Source organism: Drosophila innubila, assembly GCF_004354385.1.
Source record: "Drosophila innubila isolate TH190305 chromosome 2R unlocalized genomic scaffold, UK_Dinn_1.0 1_C_2R, whole genome shotgun sequence".
In the NCBI taxonomy this organism is placed as follows: Eukaryota; Metazoa; Arthropoda; class Insecta; order Diptera; family Drosophilidae; genus Drosophila; species Drosophila innubila.
In genome coordinates, this window is record NW_022995374.1 from 20,830,177 (window position 1) to 20,854,884 (window position 24,708).

Consider the following 24,708-nt stretch of genomic DNA (forward strand, 5'->3'; position numbering starts at 1 on the left):
TTATGAATTTATTTATTAGAATCGTTTAGTATATTTTAAAGTTTGGACTTCTAGCTAAATTTTCTGAAACAGTATTAATTAGAACGCGTGCGGGGACACTAGTAAATGTAAATTTCAAAATGCAATAGCTTTGCAATAAATTAATAATTCTATGAAAATTTAAAACTCCAAATTATAATTAAGGCTTAAAGTTTGTCACCGCAGGGGAGAGAAGTTACAAATTCAAATCAAATAACAAAAAATCGACAAAATTCTAATAAAAAATCAGAAAAATTTTTAAAAAAATATTAAAATTTAAGTAAATAAAATGAAATTTATTTTTCAATTTACCATTGTACATGTTGCCAGATCGAAAATTTTGCAGGGTGGCAGCCTTTGGCAAGTGAACTCTAAAAATAGCCAGAATAAGCTATAAACTAGCTAAGTTGGCAACAGTGGCAGCCAGTGATCTTGTTGTTGTCTTTTTATGAAGTTTGCGCGTCCGCATCTCGCTCGGTATTCTGTAATGTGAGTTTTTTATTTGTGTTGTAATATCCAGTCGTATTTTGGTAAATTGTATGCAATCGTTCAAACAAAAGGGTATTTAAAGTGCCTACCACACATGCATACATATAAATTGTTGAGCATTTTTACACAACGCGTGCTATTTTTTTGTTTAGTATGTATGCATCTTGACCTATGTATGTATGTATTTTTGTATACGCACTCAAACAAAAATACATACAAATTTCAATGTGTACATTTCTTGCAATGCAAGCAGATCTGGCCTGCCAGAGTAATAATAAAGTGTGAGACATACGCGAAACAGATGTTTTTAAATGAAATTAATAGCAAACAGTTGAATCTATTATTTCACCTTCTTTGTTAAGTGTATCTTTGTTATCTGCAGCTTTAAATAAGCAATAAAGATGAACAATAGCCTGTGCGCCGACGCTCTGGCAACCTCGCAAAGCAGCTTGTTTACATGTTACACCGTTCATACATAAGCGGCCTCTCGCTCGCACTTGTCCGATGGATTGGCGGAAATGTTAAAGAATTTTTCGGCCTGCTCTTTGTTGTTGTTGCTTCTGCGTGGGTACCACGGCTGAAACCAGTTTGTCGCCTGGTTTTTATGTTTTCATGTTGAATACCTTTATTTAATTTTTTTTTTTTTTATCAATTGTTGAGTGCTAAATGCTTCGAAAATCGAATGCAGATACGCGCCAAACTGTAAAAATGCAACCTATATACATATGTATGTAAGTGTGCATTTATAATTAATCAAAACGAAATTGTTACTATCGCGCACAACGAAACGAAAATTTATTTAAAATCCATTTGCCGCTGCTGCAAAATCAATTTCGTTGAAATTGCAGAACAAGTGTAAAAATATTGTGCGACCATTAAAAAAAAACTTAAATGTGTTAACAGTTATTTAAAAGGACTTTTTTATGCGGCTTGCCAAGTAAATTGCCAGCGGTTGCCATTTGGATCAACAAACAGCGTCGAAAACAACTCTCCCATTGTGTGTGTGTCGACTGCAAATTAAGAGAAAAACACAATAATCCAATTGAGGTTTGGGCAACGGCAGTGTGCCCACACCGACCAAAAAAGAATATACAAAATGCAAGTACCATTGATTCTCTCGCTGTCGCTGTTCCTCTTGGCATGCGGAGTACAACAAATTGCTGGCGATTATGAAAATACGTGGAATTTCTACTACGAGCAACCCTGCTGTTCCGGCAATGATCAGTCCAGTTATGGCAAACACAAACGAGGTAAACTAATGCCATATATCCACAATTAATACCCATTTCAAGTACTGAATTTTCATACTCTTTAACATTAACATAGAGCAACGCAGGACTTTGCACTGCTTGCAGTCTCATGCACTTAACTGCATTGCAAGCAGTTCAGTTATCTGTTTTACTGATTAAATGTGTATTTACCAACCGATCGTGGAGAAATTCAGATCAATAAGATAAATGTGTAGAGTAATTTCGTGTTTGTTAGAAAACGTTATTGTAATTAAACGTTTTAGACAGCAATTAATGGACTTTCTGCAATCGAATTTAAAGAATAATTTTTTATATAGTATTCCGCTCTTCAGCTAATTCCCAATTGAATATTTATGAGAGCCTGATGCGAAAGGATTTTTAAAAAATCATAAATAATATTTAATCTGTACTTTGGGAATTGCTATTATTTTTCAATTTACATGCACTCAATAAGAAAAAAGAAAACCAATTGTAATTTATTTGCCACAATATTGTTTTTGTTATTTATCTTATTGGTCTCGATATTAATTCAACACGTTTTTGTCATTATTGCCGGCAGGCATTTAAACATAAAATAATATTTTTTACGACTCTGACTACTTTTTAATATGTTGTCCTTCTTTTTGTTGTCGTTATTTATGTTATTTTTACAGCAACGAGTAATTTGCATATTAATATCCGAGAGCACGTTTTTATTCATATTTGTATTAATATTCATTTTTCAGCATTGTACAAATACCAAAGTAATAATATATTAACTAACGCTGAATTAAATCATAAATACTTTAGTTAAGAACGCTTCTCAAAGTTCAAAGCCCCCGAAATATTTGCCACGAGTAACTTCAAAAGATTTCAATCTGTTTTATGTACATTTTTATAACATTATTTCTATCAAACAGCAATTTTTCCACGTGATTTAAAAACCGGTTAAATTATGATTCGCTTTATTGAGTCATTTACATTAACTGAATCCAAATGAATTGGGAAGTTGATTTCAGTTTCTTCTTTTGTTTCTCTTTAAAGTTGCGATCAGTCGCCGACCAAGTTGTATCCAAAAAAAAGCCATTCATTAATCATTTTGTCGGCAAAATTTAATTTTAAGAAATTCGCATGCAATAAACTTAACAAAATTTCCTCGAAACAAGCTAAAATAGAAACAAAGCAACAAAGCGAAATTGAAATGAAACTGACTATGAAATGAATATATAATGAACTTAAATTTATTTAAGCTATGTTAAAGTTACGCTGTTAATGTTAACAAACAGTTGACAGTTTGCTTCAATCTAACCACATATTCAAATCCCTGGTAAATACTTGCTATAAACAGTTGATTGGCACTATTTTCATAGTGTATTGAAATTCTTTCTATATGCATGGCAACATTTTTGTTGCTTGCCACAGCGGCAACTTCATGTTGCATGTACATGTCCAGTAAACATTTTCTAATAGTTCACGTTCAAAGATGCTGTCCAGTTGGGGTGTGAGTATTTGTGGCATGCAACACACGGCTGGCAGAGTCAGCTATAACCGCAGTATAAAAGTTCACGTGCCGACGAGTAAAACGAAAGCAAGGAGCAACAACAACGCATCTAGGTTTAACTGTTGTTGTTGTAGCTATTGTGGTTGTTGTTGTTGACGCATATTGTAGTAAACTCGCCGGCTAAGCACTTGTAGCAGAAACGTGAGGCGATTAAGGAAACGCTCAAGTTGTTTGCGCATACTTTTAACAGAATGCATAGGTGTCCAGAGTGTCCTGGCTGTCCTGGCTGTCTGGGATGTCCTTTCCGTCCTGTTTGCCGTGCTGCACAGTCTATTGACTAAGCCATATGCACGTTGCCGTCGCTTCCTTAAAAAATGCAGCAGCTGCTTTAGAGACTCGTTTGTATTTTCTATATACTTGTATTCGGAGTGCTTGTGTTCTAAGCCATAAATTAAACGTTAAGCCAAAAAAAATAAACATACTAAGCTTAAAACCACACAAAATAAAATGTCAACTATAAATTTTAATAGACAAATAAAGTTTTGTAGTTTTTGTTTTGCCACATGCAATGAAAAATTGTTATTTTTATTGATTTAGTGAAATTAATTGCATTCGAATTTGATCAGAATTTATGCCTCTCCATCGACCAGCTGTGAAGTCCCAAGGTCCCAATGTCCCAAAGTGCAGTGCACAGTTCCCTACTCTCCCCCACCTCCGTTACACTTCGCTGCCTCATCAGAGTTTTCCCTGTTTCCTCGGATTTTTGTCAGTTCATTTGTTGACTCAGCGGACTGGCAGATGCTTCGTATCTCTATTTTTAAATTGTCTCTGAAAGAGAGCACAGAAAACAGAACAGGCCTGTCTGCCTGTATTTCTGTGAGTTGTTGCTTTGCCCTTTCTTTTTTTTTTCGACTCAGCCACGCCCCGCTGTGTAGAGTGTAAAGTTGCTCATTATTGATAGAATGACTTCATTAGGTAGTCGGAAACCGGCAAGAGGTGACTGCCAGGTAGCAGCCAAAAGGCCAGAACTATCTTGAGACACTTGTTATACGCTCCTATCTGTAAAATTTCACTTTAAAATATTTTCATTTGTTGTCTGTACAATTTCCAATAAATGTATAAAATTAAATAAACGAAAGCATGCCAGTTAAGTTTAATGTAAATAAAATATGTCTGCTTCAAATGCTTGAAATATTATAAATTCAAATATTTTGGTTGCATTGAAATGTTGTTTTTTTAATCATTTAATTTAATTTATTTTAGTTTAACTGACAGCTAAAAAATGTTGTAAAAATGTATATTAACTTTTATGGTGAAATGAAAATACATATTAGTTTTGTATAGTAAAATATTGTATAAAGAAAATTGAGAGAAAATGGTAAAACAACAATTTGTAATTTCTTAAAATCTTAAAATAATAAATTCATTTAAAACCTATTTATAAGTAAATTTCTAGTTCTATAAACTAGTATACTAATTGCTTACATGTCCAGTTGGGAAGTCTCTGCACTGTCGCAGGCATTTCAAACTGTAGCTCAAATGCTTGACCCATAAAACACATGGCGATAAGCTGAACAACGTAGGCGTTATCCAAAACACTGACCACACACAAAACTCACACAACAGCAATGTTGTTCTTGTTGCATGTGTGTGTGTGTGTGTGTGTGTGTGTGCTTGTGTGTTGAAGTTCGCGCAATTAAAACTCAGTGACACGTTTTCAGTTAAGTACTACTCAAGCTTTTGTGTGGCGGGGTCGACTTTTATGAGAGTCACATGTTACGCAACGCACATAATGAAAGTTCCTTGCCACAAATTGAGTAACGAAGTGTGCAGGCGTTGCCCCTCTTCATGTTGTTGTTGTTGAGGTTGACAAGCTGCTAAAGCAGCGACGCTTTCCCAACACTGGCGTTAATGCAATGTCAAAAGCTGTTAGCTCAAAAGCTGAGAACTCACGACAGAAAAGCTGTTCTCTCTAGTGGGCCAGTCATGGGTAACACTAAATGTATGGGTGTGTGCGTGTGCGTATGTTTGTGTGTGTGTGCCGTGTATCTTTGTTGAAACTGTGTCCCAGTTTCGCTTTGATCAGCCTCTTTCCTGTATTCAGGTCCGACCCAAAGTGTGTTAACGAAAACTTTGCCAGAGCCCGCTCACAAAATTGAGTTTCAATTCGAGCACCTGACGCAAAAATTAATAATGTTAGCGCCACCAAGTCGTGAGTTGTCCCCGACTGTGGTGCGAATGTCCAACGGAAGGACAAAAGCCATCATTAAAAGTATGTCTTAAAGTCCTTTCTCTCCAAGCGACAGCAAAATCACGTTTCTTTCCAACAACTTTGACGGTACAATTTATGAGCGAAATAAGTAGTTGCAACTACTTACTAAGTACACTTGCTACTTGCCACTTGCCACGGCATTGTATTGCCACCCCAAGCAGCTGTTGCAGCAGTCTATTGTCAACGCGCAACGCAAGTTGCAGTTGAAACGATCATTAAAACTGTGTCACAAGGCACAAAAGATGAAGATAAAGCACTAAACATAATAACAATCAGCATGACAACCATATTCTGATACAGTTGTTGTAGGATTTATCTTATATGCATATTTGAATATTATAAATAATATATTTGTGAATTCTATTTATTGTTATTATAAACTATAAAACCCTAAACATAAAACATTAACATAAAAATTAACAGTTGATTGAAAAGCTTAAAAATAATTGACAATCTTGTAAAGAAAATTGCAATAAGTCCAACAATATTATAATTTTTTTTTTTATTCTGAGCAGGGTATTAAAGCTGTCGACATTCAAGATGAATTTGTTTTCCTTCTTCTTTCTTCCACGCTGTTCATATTTACAAATCATTAAGCTAAAAAGTTTTCAGAATAAAATGCTTGCCAAAGTTTTATAACATTTGATTGATAAACCCGACGTCTGACTGAACAATTGAGCGAGTGCTGAGTCTGATTCCGGTTGCGGCTGATTAAAGATGAAGGAAGTGGCAGTGTGGGCTTATCAGTAGAGCAGAAAGTCAAATGAGAATCTATTAAATACTCATAATGCAGTTGATGTAATTACAATGGCAGTATATACAACAGTTACAACTAACTGCTGTCATTAATTATTTAATGTTAAATGCAAAATGCAATCCGAATGACATTAATTGTATAATATTAGAAGATGGGGAATAGCCAAGTTAAGACTTGAACAAGTTTGTCATGTTCTTGCTCGTTAGTGAAATTCAATTATTTAAACGTAATTCCAAATGAAATGTGTGCAAGTAATTACAACAACAACAACAACAACAACAAACACCAGAGACAAACAAGTCACTTAATGCTAATTTGCATTTGTAATTTTGACATGATTTGCACATGAGTTGGAAAGAGTCTAGTGTGCATGTTTAGGCCTTTTGAATTGCATATTATTGGGATCTAATGAATTTAACAAATGTGTTGAAATTTCCTGCAATTGCAATGTTTGAATTGTTAATCAAATTCAGGTCGACAATTTATTGTGGACTCTCAGCTCTCATGAGTAAAGTCTTAATGCTTTTAATTATGCAAAAGTTGCAGTTACCATATCATCCGCATACTTTAGTGCTCATTTTGGCACCGCAAAATGTAGCATGTTCTAACTAACTGTAGGTAAACCCAAGAGTTGTTGGTTGCAACAAAAAAACTTGAAAATGTTAGTGCTCGTTTATGGCGCTCTAAATGGACACACTGTCTGCTGTGCCACAAAAACCTGCACACACATGTCCTGCTACCATTTGTTGCCCCTGACTTTGGGCTACGAGCTACGAGCTCCGGGCAACGGGCACCGAGCTCATCAAATGAAGTTGCAAGCAAAACACCAAAAATGAAATGGTTGCCACATTTGTTGTGTTTTTGTTGCCTGCTTTTGGGTGCAAGCTCCACTTGGGTGTCCTGCTGCTGCTGCCACAAAAGCAAAGCGCATAAATGCCAGCTCTTTTAGCTGCTTTTTTGTTGCTGGTGATGCTGCTTTTTATGACGACTGTTTTTGCATTTACTGCGAGTATTTGGCAACAAAATGAACTCAACTGCTGGCCATAAAATTCACTAAATAGAGTTGAAAATGTTTCGCACTCAACAAGCAACTTTCATGCGTTGCAGTTGCAGTATTGATGCACAAATATTAAAGGTAGCTCCGCTTAAAGATCAACATTTGTATTGTGACGTCACAGTTAAACAGATGTGACAAAGCGCTGCTGCGTTTTAATTATTCTTACATGCAATTTCTCAACAAATGAAATGGCAACCACTTGAAAGCGGTCTACGGTCTGTAGTCTGCCAACTGCCAACTGGCAACTGCCAACCGGCAACTTGCAACTTGCTCCACTGGGGCCGCAGGCCACGAATCGGCGCACAAGTGTGGATAACAACACGCCTAGACATCAGACGTCTAGACAGTTTTCGAGTGCTTTATGCTGACGTAGTGCACACAAACACACACTCCCACACACACACGCATACACACACATACACGCAGGAAGAGTTACAGCAGGAAGGGGAAGCCATAGCTCATAATTAGCCAGGAAAATAATGGGAAATTTACATACGTATGCGTAGTCAACTGAGATTAGAGACGGAAAATATTTGAAAATGTCAGTTGCAAGACATCTCAAGTTATAAATGACAAACAGATGAATTATGCAGAAATATTCCGAGCTAGTAAAGCTAAGAACTTCTTAGAAAATACATAATTAGCTCCAGAGCTGCTGGAAAACAATAATAATTTATGTAAAATTTATAGATCCTTGCATAATAAGTTTTGCACAAATATTTCTAGTCTTGTAATAAAGCTGAGAGCTTTACAAAAAAAAATATAACTAATTCCAGAGCTGCTTAAATAAACAATACAATTTTATTTTCAATTCAAAAGATGTTTACAGATTTCTCTTCATCTCAACTAAAAATCTGCCTCCATACCTCACACATGAATAAAAGGAAGGAAATTCTTTTGAACTGTTTTACATAGCGTTGCAAGTAACCGTCATCAGATGTGGCAGCTTACCTTTATTTAGTTGCTGTTTGTGGCATCTATGGCATGCCTTAAATCCAGAGGGTAATTGCGACATTTCAAAAGATTTCAACTGTCCTCCTGTCACCAAAGGCTGCCCAAAGGCATGGCATGCCCTCTGACATGTCAGTCAGCTTGCAATATGTTTACTGCATTTGACTCTGGTTATTCCTTTTGTATTTGATTCGATAATAACGCTTTTCCAAATGCCATTTCAGTCATTTTCGAGGGGAGCCAAAGAAATTGATTTGACTGTCAGGCAGACAGAGGGACAGACGTCACGACGCTCGTAAAGGCGTACGCATATTTATGAAGCGCATAAAAATTATTGACATATATGGAGTCATAAATACTCGTACTCATACTCGTACTCGTATAAGCACTGTATGTCCATAATAAAAATAAAAAAAGAAAGGAAAATTCCCCCGAAATTCTAAAGTAAGAATTGCCAAAGGAGAAAAGCGAGTAAAAATGTTTGAGTCCCATAAAATTGCGCGCTTTCAAAGGCAACTCGTAAATGCAATTTGATTTTGATTGGACTTGGATTAAAAGCAAATAAAGCAGACGTCTGAAATGGCAAGTTTCGAAGGTTGGCTTCACATTTACGACTGCTTTTTGGCCTTAATGTGTGTGCCCGAAAATTTGATGGTCCCCTTTTGAAAGAGCTCAAAAGTGGTTGAATTGTCAAATTGTCATTGCATGCAACAGCTTCAACTTGCAACATTTAAATGCAACGCTATAAATACTCAATGCTGACAGCTATCAATTGCTGCAAAACTTTGTCGCCCTTCCGGCGTGCCAGCAATACATATGCCTGCGATTAGCTTCCGTTCAATTTGTAATTTATTATCAGTCCCAGGACCTCGACAGGAGTTGGAGCAGGACCAGGACCAGAAGCAGAATCGGGCTTCCGCAATATTCATAACAATTTATGCTGTCGCCACTGTGCATGTAAATAAACATTGCAGACTTGCCTATCATCCATACACATTTATGACCATTTCCATCTACGAGTATAATATTTTTATAGACTTCTGAAAGGCAGAAACATCCCATTGATATGAATGCGCGTGTATTAATGCTGTGTGAGACAATTGTAGACTGGCAATGGAACTAGCAATTCTTGTTGTTCCTTTTTTTGTTGTATAAATTGGCATCGTAAATATGCCACAGATCGTTTGCAATGTCGAAGATGTTTAACTTAATAAGCCCCATAAACATTTACAGTTTGTGTGGACATAAATTTGACTACGAAGATTCGAATATTGCTAGCATATTGATATAGACCCAATTAATGCTTATAAGTATGTACATATTTTGCCATATTTATGCCAACTGCTTTTATTAGCATGTTTTTGTCAAATTACTTATCCCTAGAGGCGCCTCAAAGTAGGCAACAAGGATTAAAATTAGCTGAAAATCTATGCTAAACAACATTTTCTATGCAGAATTACAATAACCGTAAGAAAATAAGTATATTTGCATTAAAAATTTATGATTTTAAATTATATAAATCAAAACAAAATTATTTAAAATAAAAAAAAAAAAATATGCACATACTCGTATCCTATTTCCCTAAGTATTGAGGAATAAATGATTTAACGCTAAAAGCTTGATTTAACGTATACATTTTGTCAGATAGAGCTAAAAGTTTAATTAACTTTAGTCTTAAACTACTCTTAGACTTAATTTTATTAGTATACCAAAGTCTCAACCTAAAAAATGTACTCCTCTGCTTACCAACTTAGCAACTGTCATTTGACACCTTAAGCTAAATACTTGACTTAAGTGCAATTTTGAGCTTATTAATATGTTTTAAAGCTTTTGACTTAAAGTCACATGCTCAGCTCCAACGGAAAAGCGGCCAACAAATCACTAAAAGAAAAACAAGAAACTCAAAAAAGAAGAATAGGAAAAAAATGGAAAAAGGAAAACTACAAAATGCGGAAAAAGTTCGACAGCAATCGGCAAACAAATGCGAGTACATATAACATATAAAAGTACGAGTACAAGGAAAGGGTACAATAACAATTCAAGCGTATACAAGTCGACTTCCGGTTTGGCAAGGACATTTACCCGAATTGTGCGCAATATATGCAAAAATACAAACACACACTCGCACACTCACACACACATGCTTATGCATATGTATGTTGTTGTGCTTGCTGTATTTGTTTCCCGTTGGCAAACAAAAGACGCAGATTCTGTTCGTTTTTATTTTATTTTGTTTTTTTTTTTTGTGCTTTTCCTTTATTGACGCTGCTACTTTTGGCCGAGCTTTGGCTTCAGTGTTTGCTTTTGTCCAAAATGTTCTTTAAATCGGAAATCAAAAATAGCTGCACTTGTGGCTGAAGGGAGAACGAGCAGAGGGGAAAGAGAGAGAGAGAGGCGATGAAACGTAGACAATGGCAAAGAAAAGGGGCATTTGCATTTTCCATTGTTGTTTTGCGAGTTAGTCATACAAATGTATATTCTTCTATTGATATATATATAGTTATGTATGCATCAGTAACTAAGCTTGACTTTTGTTAAGGAAAACCTGCTGAATAGAGTTTGCAGAGAGTGTGAGAGTATGCAATGTTTAGTTTGATTTGACATATCTTGTTTTGGGTCAAATTTTCTGGCAACTGGCTATTGAATTCATTGTTTAGCATACGAGAGAAGATTATAAAGTATTTCAGACACATACATAGTTAAGCTTGACAGCATTACGACTTCAATTAAATGAGCTTCGAGTGGGCGACACTTAACAATCGTATATATATATGTATATATATTAATATAGGCAAGAACGATGTCAGTTCAAGGGCTCCTCAATAATGGCATAATTGTAAGAGATGTCAGAAAATTAATTGGTCGACATATCGATATCGACAAGGAGAGTTTACTGACAGGCAATCACATTAAATGACAGTGCCCTATCTAACAGGGTGTATAACTATGCGATGTGTGTGTGTGTGGTCAGTCACTCTAAGCAAATATTAATTAGTTTAATTAAGTAAATGCATGCTCAGCGCTTTGCGCCAATCTATCTCACACTCTCCTACAAAGCGCAAACAAAGCGCAGACAGCGTGACGTCAATAAAATTAACATAATAAGTATAGACTAGCACACACAAATACTCACATACACATGCTTGAATATAATTAATCGAGCCTTATTATTAAATAAAAGTTATAATCGACTTTTTTAATCAAAACTGCGAAGTCTATTTACAACATTTTTCGTAGCATACTTTTATGCGGTTAACAATTAAGATTAATCAGTTTTAATGCTCGTCTAACACTTTATGGAACTAAAGCAAAGTTTATAAATTGAAATAAGATATAAGGTCACTTTGTTCAGTTCCAAACGCAGTTGTTTGCTTTTAACGCATTAGTCAGTGCAATTTCTCTCTTTATTTCTCCCTCTCCATCTATCCATCTCCATAGTATTTGTGTTGGCCAAAGTTAAAAGTAAATAAACAACATTTAAAGCTTGCACTTTGGCTACATTTGCCGACGCCGGCGATAGTGTCCGGCCAAAAGAAATGTCAAAATGTCATTTGATTGAAATGGGATATCTCACATGCTCTTTCTCTCTCTCTCTCTTTTGCCTCTTTGCCATGTTTGTCTTTGTGTGTGTGGCCAGCTTGTGACCGTTCTTTGTGTTCCTCTCCTTCCATTTCTCCGTGTTTGCGTTTTGTCAACGTCTGTGCATAAACTTTGTTGACAGGCGCTCATTTGTGCCGGACTCGGACTTGGACTAGGGACATGAGAATGGAAATGGGACGGGAACTTGAGTTTGGGTGTTGAGTTTGCTGGCTCACTTAAGAAAATTTGTTGTCTAAATATTGAATGTGGAAGCAAAAAAAATACCAAACTAACTATGCTTATTTACTATGTATTAAATGTGATTTCTTATTCCCCTGTTGTTAATTACAGATCATGTGCGCGAATTCACATGTGGAAAACTTTACTATCGCACCTTTCATATGAACGAAGAACGCGACTCTCTTTACGTGGGCGCCATGTAAGTATTTAAAGTAATCCTAATCACAAGTACTTATAAACGACTTACTAAAATGTGTATTCCCATCTATTTGCAGGGATCGTGTATTCCGTTTGAATTTGCAAAATATATCCTCGTCCTATTGTGATGTAAGTATGCATACTATATCATATATTTATAACTCTGTATTAAACTTCAACAAACGGACATCCAAAACTATGTACAACAATAACAATAAGTATATAAGTATAATCCTAGCATTTGCTTTTAGGCTAAGCTCCCACGAGTTTCGTTTGTTTCGCAACGTTTCAAACGCAGCTTGTTGAGTGGTCGAGTTTTGTCCGCTTTTGTTGTTGCTGTTGTTGTTTTGTACACAATTCCCCAGGCCACAAATCTAACAACCAGCAGCAGAACATAAAACGTGTAGCACGCTTTTAGGCAAAAAAGCTTTGCCACGTTGCGGCATATTTTTAAAAATTCATTACGCGCCATTTACACGAATGTGTGTGTGTGTAGTTGCCAAATAGCCACCACTGGCTTAAGCCTGTCCTTTTAGTATAGCTTTTGTTGTTGTTGTTGTTGTTGTTGTCGGACGTTGTCAACACACAGCAATAACAACAAAGCTTAGCCACCTTTTAGGCGTGCATCAAATGCGAGCCACAAATCTTCGATTCCCTGAAGTAAACGAGTGAAAAATATCTCTTTTAGTTACCCAACTCGAGTTATCCTGGTAGAAATTTGTCCCGGTCCACCTACAAACAAGAACAAAAAATGGCCAAAAAACATATTTAATATGCGCTCTGGGGGCTGCATTATGGGCATTCCGTTTTGGCCATGCACGAGGCCAGATTCCACGTTTCACGTTCCCTGGTAATGGCTGAGTATCGCATAATTTATGTACACTTAGAGAAAAAACAATCAACTATTCAAAGCTGTAGTGGGATCTAGTCGTAACTGAATGTTGCATGCTTTTCAACCGAGCATTTACATGGATTACCTTTATCTCACCTCACTTATTATTTATATAAATCAATTAGAAATTCTACTTCGTTGTGGCAATTGTACTTTTATGGCTGTACAAATTCTTACAATAGTTGCAGCAATAGTAAATATTAGCTACGTTGAATAATTAAAAAAGATTGAAATGTATAAATTTAAAGAAAACAAAAATAACTGAAATTGTTTTTTATATTAGTTTAAAATTCTTCAAATATTCAGATGAAATTCCGTTGAAATGGAAAAGAGTTTTTCATAGATTCCAGTAAATTCCAATATCAAATAATAACTGTTATTTAATGATTATATATTACATATAAGATCTTAAGTAAATCAATGCATTCCGTTAGTTGTTCAACTGTATTGAGAATTATTCATTTAAAAATAATGTAAGTTTTTGTTATAACTGTTAAAAGTACATATATAAAAGATTTTTTCCACAGTGCTCATATGTATATGTGTGTGAGTTGTGAATTTATATGTTATGTGCCGCTGTTTGTGTGTGTGTAAGTCCACATAAACGCCAAACTTGCGAATTATCGAAAATTCGTTAAAGTCGATAACACATAACATTCTGTACGAATTCATATGCACACTCACACACAAGCCAAGTTACTGTTTATGTGCGTGTGTGTTGAGGCTGTTTATGAATTTATGTCATACAAAAGCGTGTTTTATGAGTGAAACGTTGTGTGGTGCCGTGGTTCTGTAGTTCTGTGGTGCCTGCATCTGCAACAGCTGAAACCTGGCCGCAAACGTATCATAAAACTGAAGAGACGCCACGTTTTGCTGTCGTTTCGAGACATTCAAGCACCTGGCCACCTGGCCACCCGGCCACCACCTCAAAGCCACCAACCAGCATAAGGGCAGTCAGCTAGCTCTTGTGGCAAACGTCAATATATTTTATGTGTTATTTCACACACAGTGCGAGTAACTGCGTTCGCCGTGGGCATCATTTGGTGGTGCCTACAGGATGAATACAGGACGTGTGGCAAGGTGCGCGTTGCTGCCACAGTGACTGCCGCAGTGGCTGCTTTATGCGGCAAATGCAAATTTGACTAAATAATACATGATTTTGGTTTTATGTGGACGCTCTGGCTTCTGTGTGATGCTATGGGATGGTGGATGGAGGGCGGTGGGTGGTGGGTGGTTCTGGTGGTGCTATGTGGTGCGTGCGCGTATTTCGCTTGAAAATATTTCGTATGTGCTCGTTACATTACGTGATTTATAAATCAATTTGCTTGAAAGCATGCTACATGCTGCTTGGCTCTGGCTGCCAGCATGTCTATTCCCCGCTCTTTCCCCTCTTTTCACTCCCCTTCTCCTTCAGCCTAACAGCTTCTAGTTGTAGTTTATGCCTGCCACCAGAAAAACTGGCCAAAAAAGAGGAGGTTGCTACAAGCAGCTTTCAGTTGAGCCTGCTGGCAAATGTATTAATATTAATATTTCAAATGCGGGAATACCATTAATAAATACACTTGGAGTATGACATTGAGTTGTAGTTTTCGAATTTGTTTAAATTAAATAATTTGCAATTGATTGCCAGCTGCGAGCAAAAGAAAAGTAAGCTGAATATAAAAAAATAAAGAAATTGAAAAATATTTATTAATAGTTTTTGCTATTTAAAAAATATTGAGCGCATCATTTAATTTGAGAATCTTGCTCATAACTCACTTCAGATTATTTCTAAAACATTTCATTTTAAAATTATGTAATTTTTAATTATTATGGCAAGACTGAAGACTAGAATATGTTTATCGATATAAAGTTGAATTACTGGCCGAACAGCTGTTTTAACAAATGTTAATTTAGAGTTTCGTATAATAATTTTATTAAATAATAAAAATAACAAATATTTTATTGTCAAATTATTAAGAGTCAGCAGAATAATTTTAATTTGCATTTAAATTAAAATTAATATTTGGCAATTTAAATATAATATTCTGGGGTATTTTAATTGAATAGATTGGTCCATAAAAAAATCAATCAGGTCAAGGATAAATTTGTTATAGTTTATAAGTTAAATATTTGAAGTTAAAAAGTGAATTGTCAACCCGCTTTTACTTTTTACAGATAAAATTATACATTTTTTATTTATACGTTTAATTAATTAAATTGTTTATCTTTGTTTGCAGCGCGATGTCATCAATTTGGAGCCGACGCGTGACGATGTTGTCAGCTGTGTGTCAAAGGGCAAAAGTCAGGTGAGTCAACAACTGTTAACCTTGCAGATACTTGCATAAGGTATTCAATCAATGATCTGATGATTGCACTTAGGTAACCACAATAAATCGCGAATGTGAGTGTGACACGCTCGGAATTTGATTGATTTCTATATTATATGGTGAGAACTTGGAGGCGCCACCTACTGATTACACAGCGAAGACACAAACTCTGAATCAATTTTCCTTGGCGAAGGGCTGCAATTTGTAATTCGAGCCCGTAACCGAATTCAGTTGCAGCTGTGTGTGTATGGGTTGCATGTTGCAAGTGCAACGATGACGATGTCGCTTCTGTTGCTTGGCTGTTATTGTAACTCGTTTATAATGTGACAGCAAATCCTTTCATTTGAAATCTTTTTCAATTTATTTGTGGCTTTTCAATTTGTAGCGAGCTTTTTCGTGCGCTCCAGTTTCATGTTGCATGCCACAGACCGCACATGTGTCTGTCATGTCTGTTATCTGTATCTGTATCTGTATCTGATTCTGGCTTGTATCTAGATGTCAATTCAACTGTTTTCTGTATGTGTGTGTATGAGTGTGTGAGTGTGTGTGTGTGTGTGTTGCTTAAGTCATCATAATGCTGCTGTGCGTCTGTGACAGGGATTTTCCAGTGTTGCATTGTTGCAAATTGATTCAGCGACAGTGCCTGCAACGATGCGTGCTATTACAAATTGTGGCAATTTGTGGCAAACTCGACCAATTTTGATTTATTATTGCGTGTTGCAATTTTGTGTTGCAAACTTTGCGGCTGCTTTAATTGAAACCAAATGCCAAATCATCTGTAATATTAGCAATTATTTCTTATTCTACTTTACAGGTGTTCGATTGCAAGAACCACGTGCGAGTTATTCAATCGATGCAACAGGGAGATAGGCTTTATGTTTGTGGCACCAATGCTCACAATCCCAAGGATTATGTCATCTATGTGAGTATACAACAGCTGCACTCCACATCCGAATCATTTGTGTGTGTATCCTGGCTCAAGGACAACTTTTGTAGCCATGACAACGCAACTACGCAACTTTTCAAAAGATATAAGTTATCAAAAGAGGCCTGCTTTGTGTGTGTATGTTGACTTTAGATCGCAATCCTGGAACAACCTCAAAACACACACAAAGCAACGCATGTGCACCTTTCATATCAACTGAATAGACTTTGTCTTCTACTTTTTCTACTTGGCATATAGTATATGTATATATATACAAGTTATATAAGTCCTGTATTTTGTCTACATGTTGTGAAAATAGTCATTAGTGTTCAGGTGCAACCAGAAAATGAAAATGTATTCAAATCACACACAATCGAACCATTGCTCTTTCTCCTCTCACACCTCATCATATTCATTTCTTTAGAAATACAAAATACAAAGAATGCACTTTGACAGAGGTGAGAATGCAGAGTCGGGCAATCAACGATGCATTGCGGATTTTCTCTGCTTGCGAAAACTCGAAAACTAAGAGCAAACAAACAAACAAGCAAAACTATTAACTAAAACCAATATTTGAACATGGAATTGGACAAATCTTTTGTTCATTGTATTCTGTAGTTCGACAGCAACAATTAGCAAAAAATTTATAGGTATTTTGCTTTATAAAAAATGATGATTAAATTTAAAATAAAGAGAAAATAAATTTAAATTCAATTAACGATTTTATAATTTTTTGCAATCGTTAGTCGAATTTGACGCACTTGCCACGCTCGGAGTACGTGATCGGAGTTGGTCTCGGTATAGCAAAGTGTCCCTACGATCCCTTGGATAACTCAACGGCTATATACGTAGAGGATGGTAATCCCGGCGGACTGCCAGGTCTGGTGAGTAACTTGTTTCGGAATTTATGTCGTATTCAGTTTGCTAAACGCACTTCAATAAATTTAATTTAATTTAATGCTGATAATTTACGCCTACAATTTATGCAAAATCATGAGTTTCATGGCATAAACGTAGCTAAGCATAGTCTTGTTCAAACTCACACATTCTCTTATTGTTCTATTTGTTTTTTGTATCTTTTTTCTACAGTACTCAGGCACCAATGCGGAGTTCACGAAGGCGGATACTGTGATCTTTCGCACGGATTTGTATAATACGTCGGCAAAGCGCTTGGAATACAAATTCAAACGCACGCTCAAATATGATTCCAAGTGGTTGGACAGTAAGTAAAACCCATGAGTCAGCTCATGGCTGTGGCTCTAGATAAAAATTGAAAAAGGATTCTGTATTCTCTGGCGCGTTACAAATGATTTCGCGCTTGAATCGCCTTTTTTTATTTTATTCTTTTCTTTACATTACGTATACGCAACGTTGTGTGTTATGCGTTGCTGCGATTCATGAGTAGCCGACAGCTAATCGGCTTAGGCTATTCAATTATATAGATCGTTACTCATACAAGGTCATCAGTCTAACTCTCTCCCTATCTGTCCATGCCTCTCTCTCGCTCTTTGCAGAACCAAATTTTGTGGGCTCCTTTGATATTGGCGAGTATGTGTACTTCTTTTTCCGAGAAACGGCCGTGGAGTACATAAACTGTGGCAAGGCGGTCTATTCGCGCATCGCACGTGTTTGCAAAAAGGATGTTGGCGGCAAGAATCTGCTGGCCCACAACTGGGCCACATATCTGAAGGCACGGCTCAACTGCAGCATTTCGGGCGAATTTCCGTTCTACTTCAATGAGATACAATCGGTTTATCAACTGCCCACGGACAAGACACGCTTCTATGCAACATTCACGACCAGCACCAATGGCCTGATTGGATCAGCCGTCTGCAGTTTCCACATTAACGAAGTTCAAGCCGCTTTCAATGGTGAGTGCAGTTTTGGATATCCCTTTAGTTGTCTAAGCTAGGGTAGTTCTAAAAGTAAGCCATTTCTCAAGTAGAAAATTGAATATTGTTAGATAAAATGTTTATAGAATGGTAAAATCTATTATATAATTTAATAGCACGCTAGTCGTGTTAAACTGATAAAAAAAATATATATAGAATAGATAATAGATAAGAAGAAATTGTATTGAACAAAAATGGTATAGTGGAAATAAAACTATGGGAACAGTTTTAAGTCAATGCGGAACGTAGAGCAGTTAATTAGGAAATTATGTGGAATATGTTAATGATGATTATAGTTTTAATCAAGTCTACAAACTCAAAAATTTAACCAACCAAAGGTTCCGCAAATACCCTGGAGACGGTGTAAATGAACGGGTGGTTTTAGTTTGAGCTGTGGCTCAATTTTTGCATTTATTTTTTCTTGATTTTGTAAATCAATTCCATTTTTTCAATACCAAAAATTCGCATTTGAAAATGAGTTAACTTAATATTATGATTTATAGAATTATTATTATCCACAGTGACTCTATCACTTTTGTAATCCTATTGTCTTCAGTTTGTTGGTTGGAATAACTTTTAAGACAACCCTCGGACATTTCCTTATGCATGCTGGCATGTACTTATGTAGATGTTAAGTGTTGTATGCAAAATGGATGTCCGTAGATGTGATGAACGTTATCGAAGCCACAATGTTGCCAACTGTCAACTCGACTGACGTGCAATTTTCTCTTTTGTTTTCGAGCAACTAAATTGCGCTCAATCCCTCAAGTGCTTTGAGTGGGAATCGTAATAGTAATACAAAATCGAAATAAAAAAAGGAATAGAAATAGAAATAGAAATAGAAATAAATACAGGAATGGTAAATGGCAAATGCAACTTATCGGTAAATTTTATTTGCAAACTGCAGCACATTGGTTTCAACTGGATCTCATGTGATTTTCCTGGCACACGGCGACCCACAGCTAAGGGAGGGGACAGTTGCAGTTACAGTTGCGATAAATCCAATAGGTAGCACAGATCCGATAGCAACCAGAGGAGAGCAGAGCTCAGTGCGGCACTCAGACGTTGAGTGTTTTGTAATTTCAGTATCCTTTCCCCCGTTTTTGCTGTGGAGCAACATAAATCGTATTAGAAAATCCATTTGAATGGATTATTGCCACACACACACACACACACACAGAGACTTACACACTCTCTCACTCGCGTTGAGACTCTTAACGTTTACGCCCAAGCACAACACAGCTGACACTTTGGGGTCGCAGATTTAAAACTTCAATTGCAACACTTGCCATCATGCCACACCTGACCGAGCGAAAGACCGACCGACCGACTCGACCGTGTGCTGAAAGCGTAAAACTTCAAATAATAATGCTATATTGTTTTGTTTGTTCTCTTACAGGCAAATTTAAGGAGCAATCCTCTTCAAACTCCGCCTGGCTGCCGGTGCTGAACTCTCGAGTGCCAGATCCGCGACCCGGCACATGTGTCAACGATACCTCAAATCTGCCAGATACCGTCCTGAATTTCATACGCTCGCATCCACTTATGGACAAAGCCGTAAATCACGAGCACAACAATCCGGTCTATTATAAAAGGGATTTGGTGTTCACAAAGCTCGTTGTTGACAAGTAAGTTTTATTTTCTCATGTTATCTCTCTCCTATCCTCACATTCTTTGCCTCTGCTCTGCACATTGAATATCCATTTATGTATGTGCATACATTTCTTTTCACATACATACATATGTAGATAGATACCTATACAAAATGGTTTTTATTCAATTTTTAATTTATTTGCGTACTCTCCGATTTGATTCTCTTTGCGGCTTGTTTCTGAAAGTGCAATTTCATGTCCGAGTAAATTCATTTCATTATTTGAGTGCTTTAATTAAGTCAAGTCAAGTGTGTTTGTTACCAAAATAAGAACAACATCGAATTTAAATGTTTTCCAGTGTGGCAAAAATAGATTAAATACAAATAAAAATATTGTATCTAAAATAATCCAACATACATTCCTAAAAGATAAATATCAATCGATAACTTAAGCACAGCTTACCATTTCAATTATGAATACAGTAAAAACACCTTAAGGCGAACATCTTCTGCTAATAAACATGCTTTTGATTAGACGTTAGTTAAAGAAAATACAGTAAAGTAATTAACAAATGCTTTATATGAAAACATGAACTTATTATATACCCTTTAAATATTATTAACATTTTGCCAGTTGCATAACAAGCTCATTTTCAGTCATTAGCGCATTAATGCAAATTTATGCTGTAATTAATATTACACTTACAACATTCTGATGAAATGTTATTTGATAATCACATTTTTTGCCTTGACAAACTGCAATAGACAATCAATTTTTTAACACATGTGTTGCTTGCGAAATTTATTGGCATTTCAAACTTAATTGCACTCGAATATTATAAATAGATAAATAATATGCAGAATCGAGCAAAAAAAGCAGCAATTTAATTTTATTCACATTGGATTCCTATGTGGATTAATTGCCCGGCAATTGGAAACGAGCGGAAAATGGCGAAATCATGTGACGAATTTTAATGCCTTCATTTACAATAGTAACAACACGCACGCTCAGGTGTTACAAGCTTCCTATTAATGTGAAAAACAATAACAAAAGAATATTATAAATATTTGAATGAAAGGAATGCACACAAATGGGTATATTTAATATCGTTAATATTCAAGCCATTTATCATATTAAATAAGCATTTAATTTCCATCGAATTCAATTGCAACATAACATGGTTTAATCTCAGCCATTGTGTGGCATGCAACTCCTTTTAAACTGAGTAACATTTGTGTTATGTGGATTTTCGTTTCTGGCAGAATCAAAATCGACATACTGAACCAGGAGTATACGGTATACTATGTGGGCACCAATTTGGGTCGCATCTATAAAATTGTTCAGTATTATCGAAATGGCGAGTCGCTGTCGAAGCTGTTGGACATCTTTGAAGTGGCACCGAATGAGGCCATCCAGGTGATGGAAATCAGCCAGACACGTAAATCTCTGTATGTGGGCACCGATCATCGCATCAAGCAAATCGATTTGGCAATGTGCAATCGACGTTACGACAATTGCTTCCGTTGTGTGCGTGATCCGTATTGCGGCTGGGACAAGGAGGCGAACACGTGCCGTCCATACGAATTGGATCTGTTGCAGGTGAGTCGAGATGAGGGAATTGCTGCTGTAAACAATGCAAATACTATGTTTATTATTGGGATGCACAGGATGTGGCCAACGAGACAAGCGACATCTGTGACTCCAGTGTGCTGAAAAAGAAAATCGTTGTCACCTACGGCCAAAGCGTGCATCTGGGTTGCTTTGTGAAAATTCCAGAGGTACTAAAGAACGAGCAGGTCACCTGGTATCATCACTCAAAGGACAGGGGACGGTGAGTTCATCTACTATATTCTATATAGTATTTCCCCAGTCAAGGCAACAACTTTCTACTTGCAGCTATGAGATTAAGTACAGTCCCACCAAATACATTGAGACCACGGAACGCGGCCTGGTTGTGGTGTCTGTGAATGAAGCCGATGGTGGACGCTATGATTGCCACTTGGGTGGCTCGCTATTGTGCAGCTACAACATAACTGTCGATGCTCATAGGTGAGTTGCCTCAAATGGCCTATAATTGACTTGTAATTATCCTTCTCCTGTTCTCCCCGTATTCGCCATAGATGCACGCCACCAAATAAAAGCAATGACTATCAGAAAATTTATTCCGATTGGTGTCATGAGTTCGAGAAATATAAAACAGCCATGAAGTCCTGGGAAAAGAAGCAAGCGGTAAGTTATTTTCCTGATTGAAATTATCAGCGTAGCGTAGGCCGCACTAATGAGTGCCACATGGGGCAGACACATGCCATAATAAATGATTTGGTCGGCAATTATTTTAATAACCTGCTGGCTAGCTGACACCACAACGTCAAATCACAAACGGTGTAAAGTAGTTAAGCTATCATTATCTAAACACCACCCTGCCAACTTGTCAGTCGGCCTATTGGCCAGTTTGGTTCAGCGGTTCAGCGGTTTTAATATGCCATGTGTCGGGGCAACCCCAATGCTCGGATAATTGTCCATGTGGTGCTGTGTGTGTGTGTGTATTTTAAGCAATTAAAATGCAATCATTCTGTAGCTGTTGCTGTCGTGTACTTCAATATAATATGCATATAATACTCATCAACATTAATTCAACATTTCCCTTGATTCTCTTTCCCCACAGCAATGCTCGACGCGTCAGAACTTTAGCAGCAACCAACATCCAAATGATATTTTCCGCAAGAACAATGTTTGATACCACGAAAATAGTTTCACACTCAACATGCCACCAAGCACGTCCATCAAACGTTTCTACTAATTCATGAATCAACTGAGTTACTGCATTAAATTAAATGAAATCAATTCATAGACAAATTCAGCTTGGACTTGAGCTGAGTTAAATCATCGATCGATTGGCGCTAAACTGATAAATTTAATATATTAAAGCAATCAACAGAAACAGAACTCGAAAACTCATTAAAAAAAAAACAACAAAAAACTGCATTTATACGGATATCTACGTACATATGTATAGCGAACCACTTCCAGTACAGTGCATTTATTCTACATATTCGAATAATCGTGAGAATTGTCGAACTTTAATTAAGACATTTGTCTGCGAAATAAAATAATAAATAATATAAAATCAGACTCATCAATAGTTAGCTACAAACGAAACAAACAACAAAAGATCATTTCATATCGTTATTATAAACACTTAAATTTAATACAATCTAAATAATTACATAATTAAGCATACTTAGTGCAACTAAAAGTAACGCAACGTTTCAACATGTTAATAATTCTATCGAGCAAACAAACATACAAGTATTACACATAATTAAGCAAACAAGCTACCATTTCATTCACTTAATTCATAATTAAATCAATCAAATCATAATTACACTAAAATTAACATTAATAGTATCTAGCATTTAGCATTCAGAAACTCGAATTGCAACAAGTAAAAGCCTAAAAACCTACATGTAATTGGAGAAGCAATGTGATGTTAAGTTTTGATAAATTTATTAATTGCCTGATTAAACGATTAGATCATCATCATTATCAGAGAGATGAGATGAAGGAGAAACTAATTAAAATGACATGCATTTAAAGCAACTGCCGCATTGAATACGCACACATTCAAACGTAAATATTAAATAAGCATACATATTAATGGAAATTAAATCAGATTTGCTTAATTGAACTTACTAAACTAGATGAACTTTTCAACTAAGCAACATCAAGAAGCAATATACTCGTATAAAGAAGCCAGCAACAAAATATTCAAGCTGAATTATACAAAATAAAACACACATATACACATAAATATATATATATATAGCAAACAATATAAATCAAATCGGTCCATAGATTATATACGACATATGATAAAAAAAACTCGCATAATTCGCTATTTCGTCAATTTCAAATGCAACTTAATCATTTTCTCAAATCCGAATCTGAATTATCATTTCAAATAGTTTCTTCTTACTTGCCAAGACATGCAAAATAAATAAAGTATAAGCATTTTAAGCATACTGTTCTATCTGTACTTAAGTTAAATCGACAACATTTTAGTTACTAAGCGTTTAGTTATAAATTAAATTTTAATAAAAAAAAAAGTATCTATAAAGTAAAAACCTTATATTTTTATTTTACTGGGCAACAAACTCGTATTGTCAGCATAATTTTCCATTATATTTCGAATTATCCACAATTTGTTATCAAATAAAAAGCGCCCCCAATAAGAGGACAACTACCCTGAGTTCTGACTTTAGGACACTGAGACAACAACGTAAGCCATGAAATTGTATGGGAATGAGAGATAAAAAAAGTTCAGGCGCAAATAACAATCACAAAAGAATTAGAAAAGTTGGGGAAAAAAGAGAGAAATTAAATCAGTCTGTAAAAAAGAAATGAAAATTAAATGAAAACAGCAGCAACAAAAATTACACGCTTTGTTGAAAGTGCTCCAAATAATTTCCTGCACTTAATTTCACACTAAAGAAAAAACAAGAAAAAAAAAGGGGATGATAAATTTCAATGCACCATTCTACAATTGCCACATCCAGGACATGATTTGTGGTCTAACTTAACCTACTTACTTCTATTTAGTTTAGCTTTAAAGAAAATGTTTTTTCATTTCAATAAAAACTATTAAAGTTGGGGAATTAATTTGCAATGAAATAACTGCAGTTGTAATAATAATAAAATGCTTAGCCTAGCGCGACTTATCCTTTTGCATATCCTGGGCTAATTAAAGCCAGAGCTAAGCGCAATATTTGGCTTTCACAAAGGTCGCAATGGAGCACAAATAAAGCAA

At 36.0% G+C, this 24,708-nt stretch overlaps 1 protein-coding gene across 1 annotated transcript; it reads left to right on the forward strand.

Moving 5' to 3' along the window:
* Positions 1–1,410: 1,410 nt before the first annotated feature.
* On the forward strand, positions 1,411–24,025 carry LOC117784636 (semaphorin-2A). Its single transcript, XM_034622431.1, has 14 exons — positions 1,411–1,757; positions 12,205–12,292; positions 12,369–12,420; positions 15,403–15,471; positions 16,307–16,414; positions 17,164–17,301; positions 17,507–17,639; positions 17,932–18,288; positions 19,709–19,937; positions 21,164–21,500; positions 21,569–21,732; positions 21,798–21,950; positions 22,022–22,130; positions 22,567–24,025. Exons 1-14 carry the CDS (start codon positions 1,604–1,606, stop codon positions 22,636–22,638), a joined length of 2,163 nt encoding a protein of 720 aa, XP_034478322.1. The 5' UTR covers positions 1,411–1,603; the 3' UTR covers positions 22,639–24,025.
* Positions 24,026–24,708: the final 683 nt, after the last annotated feature.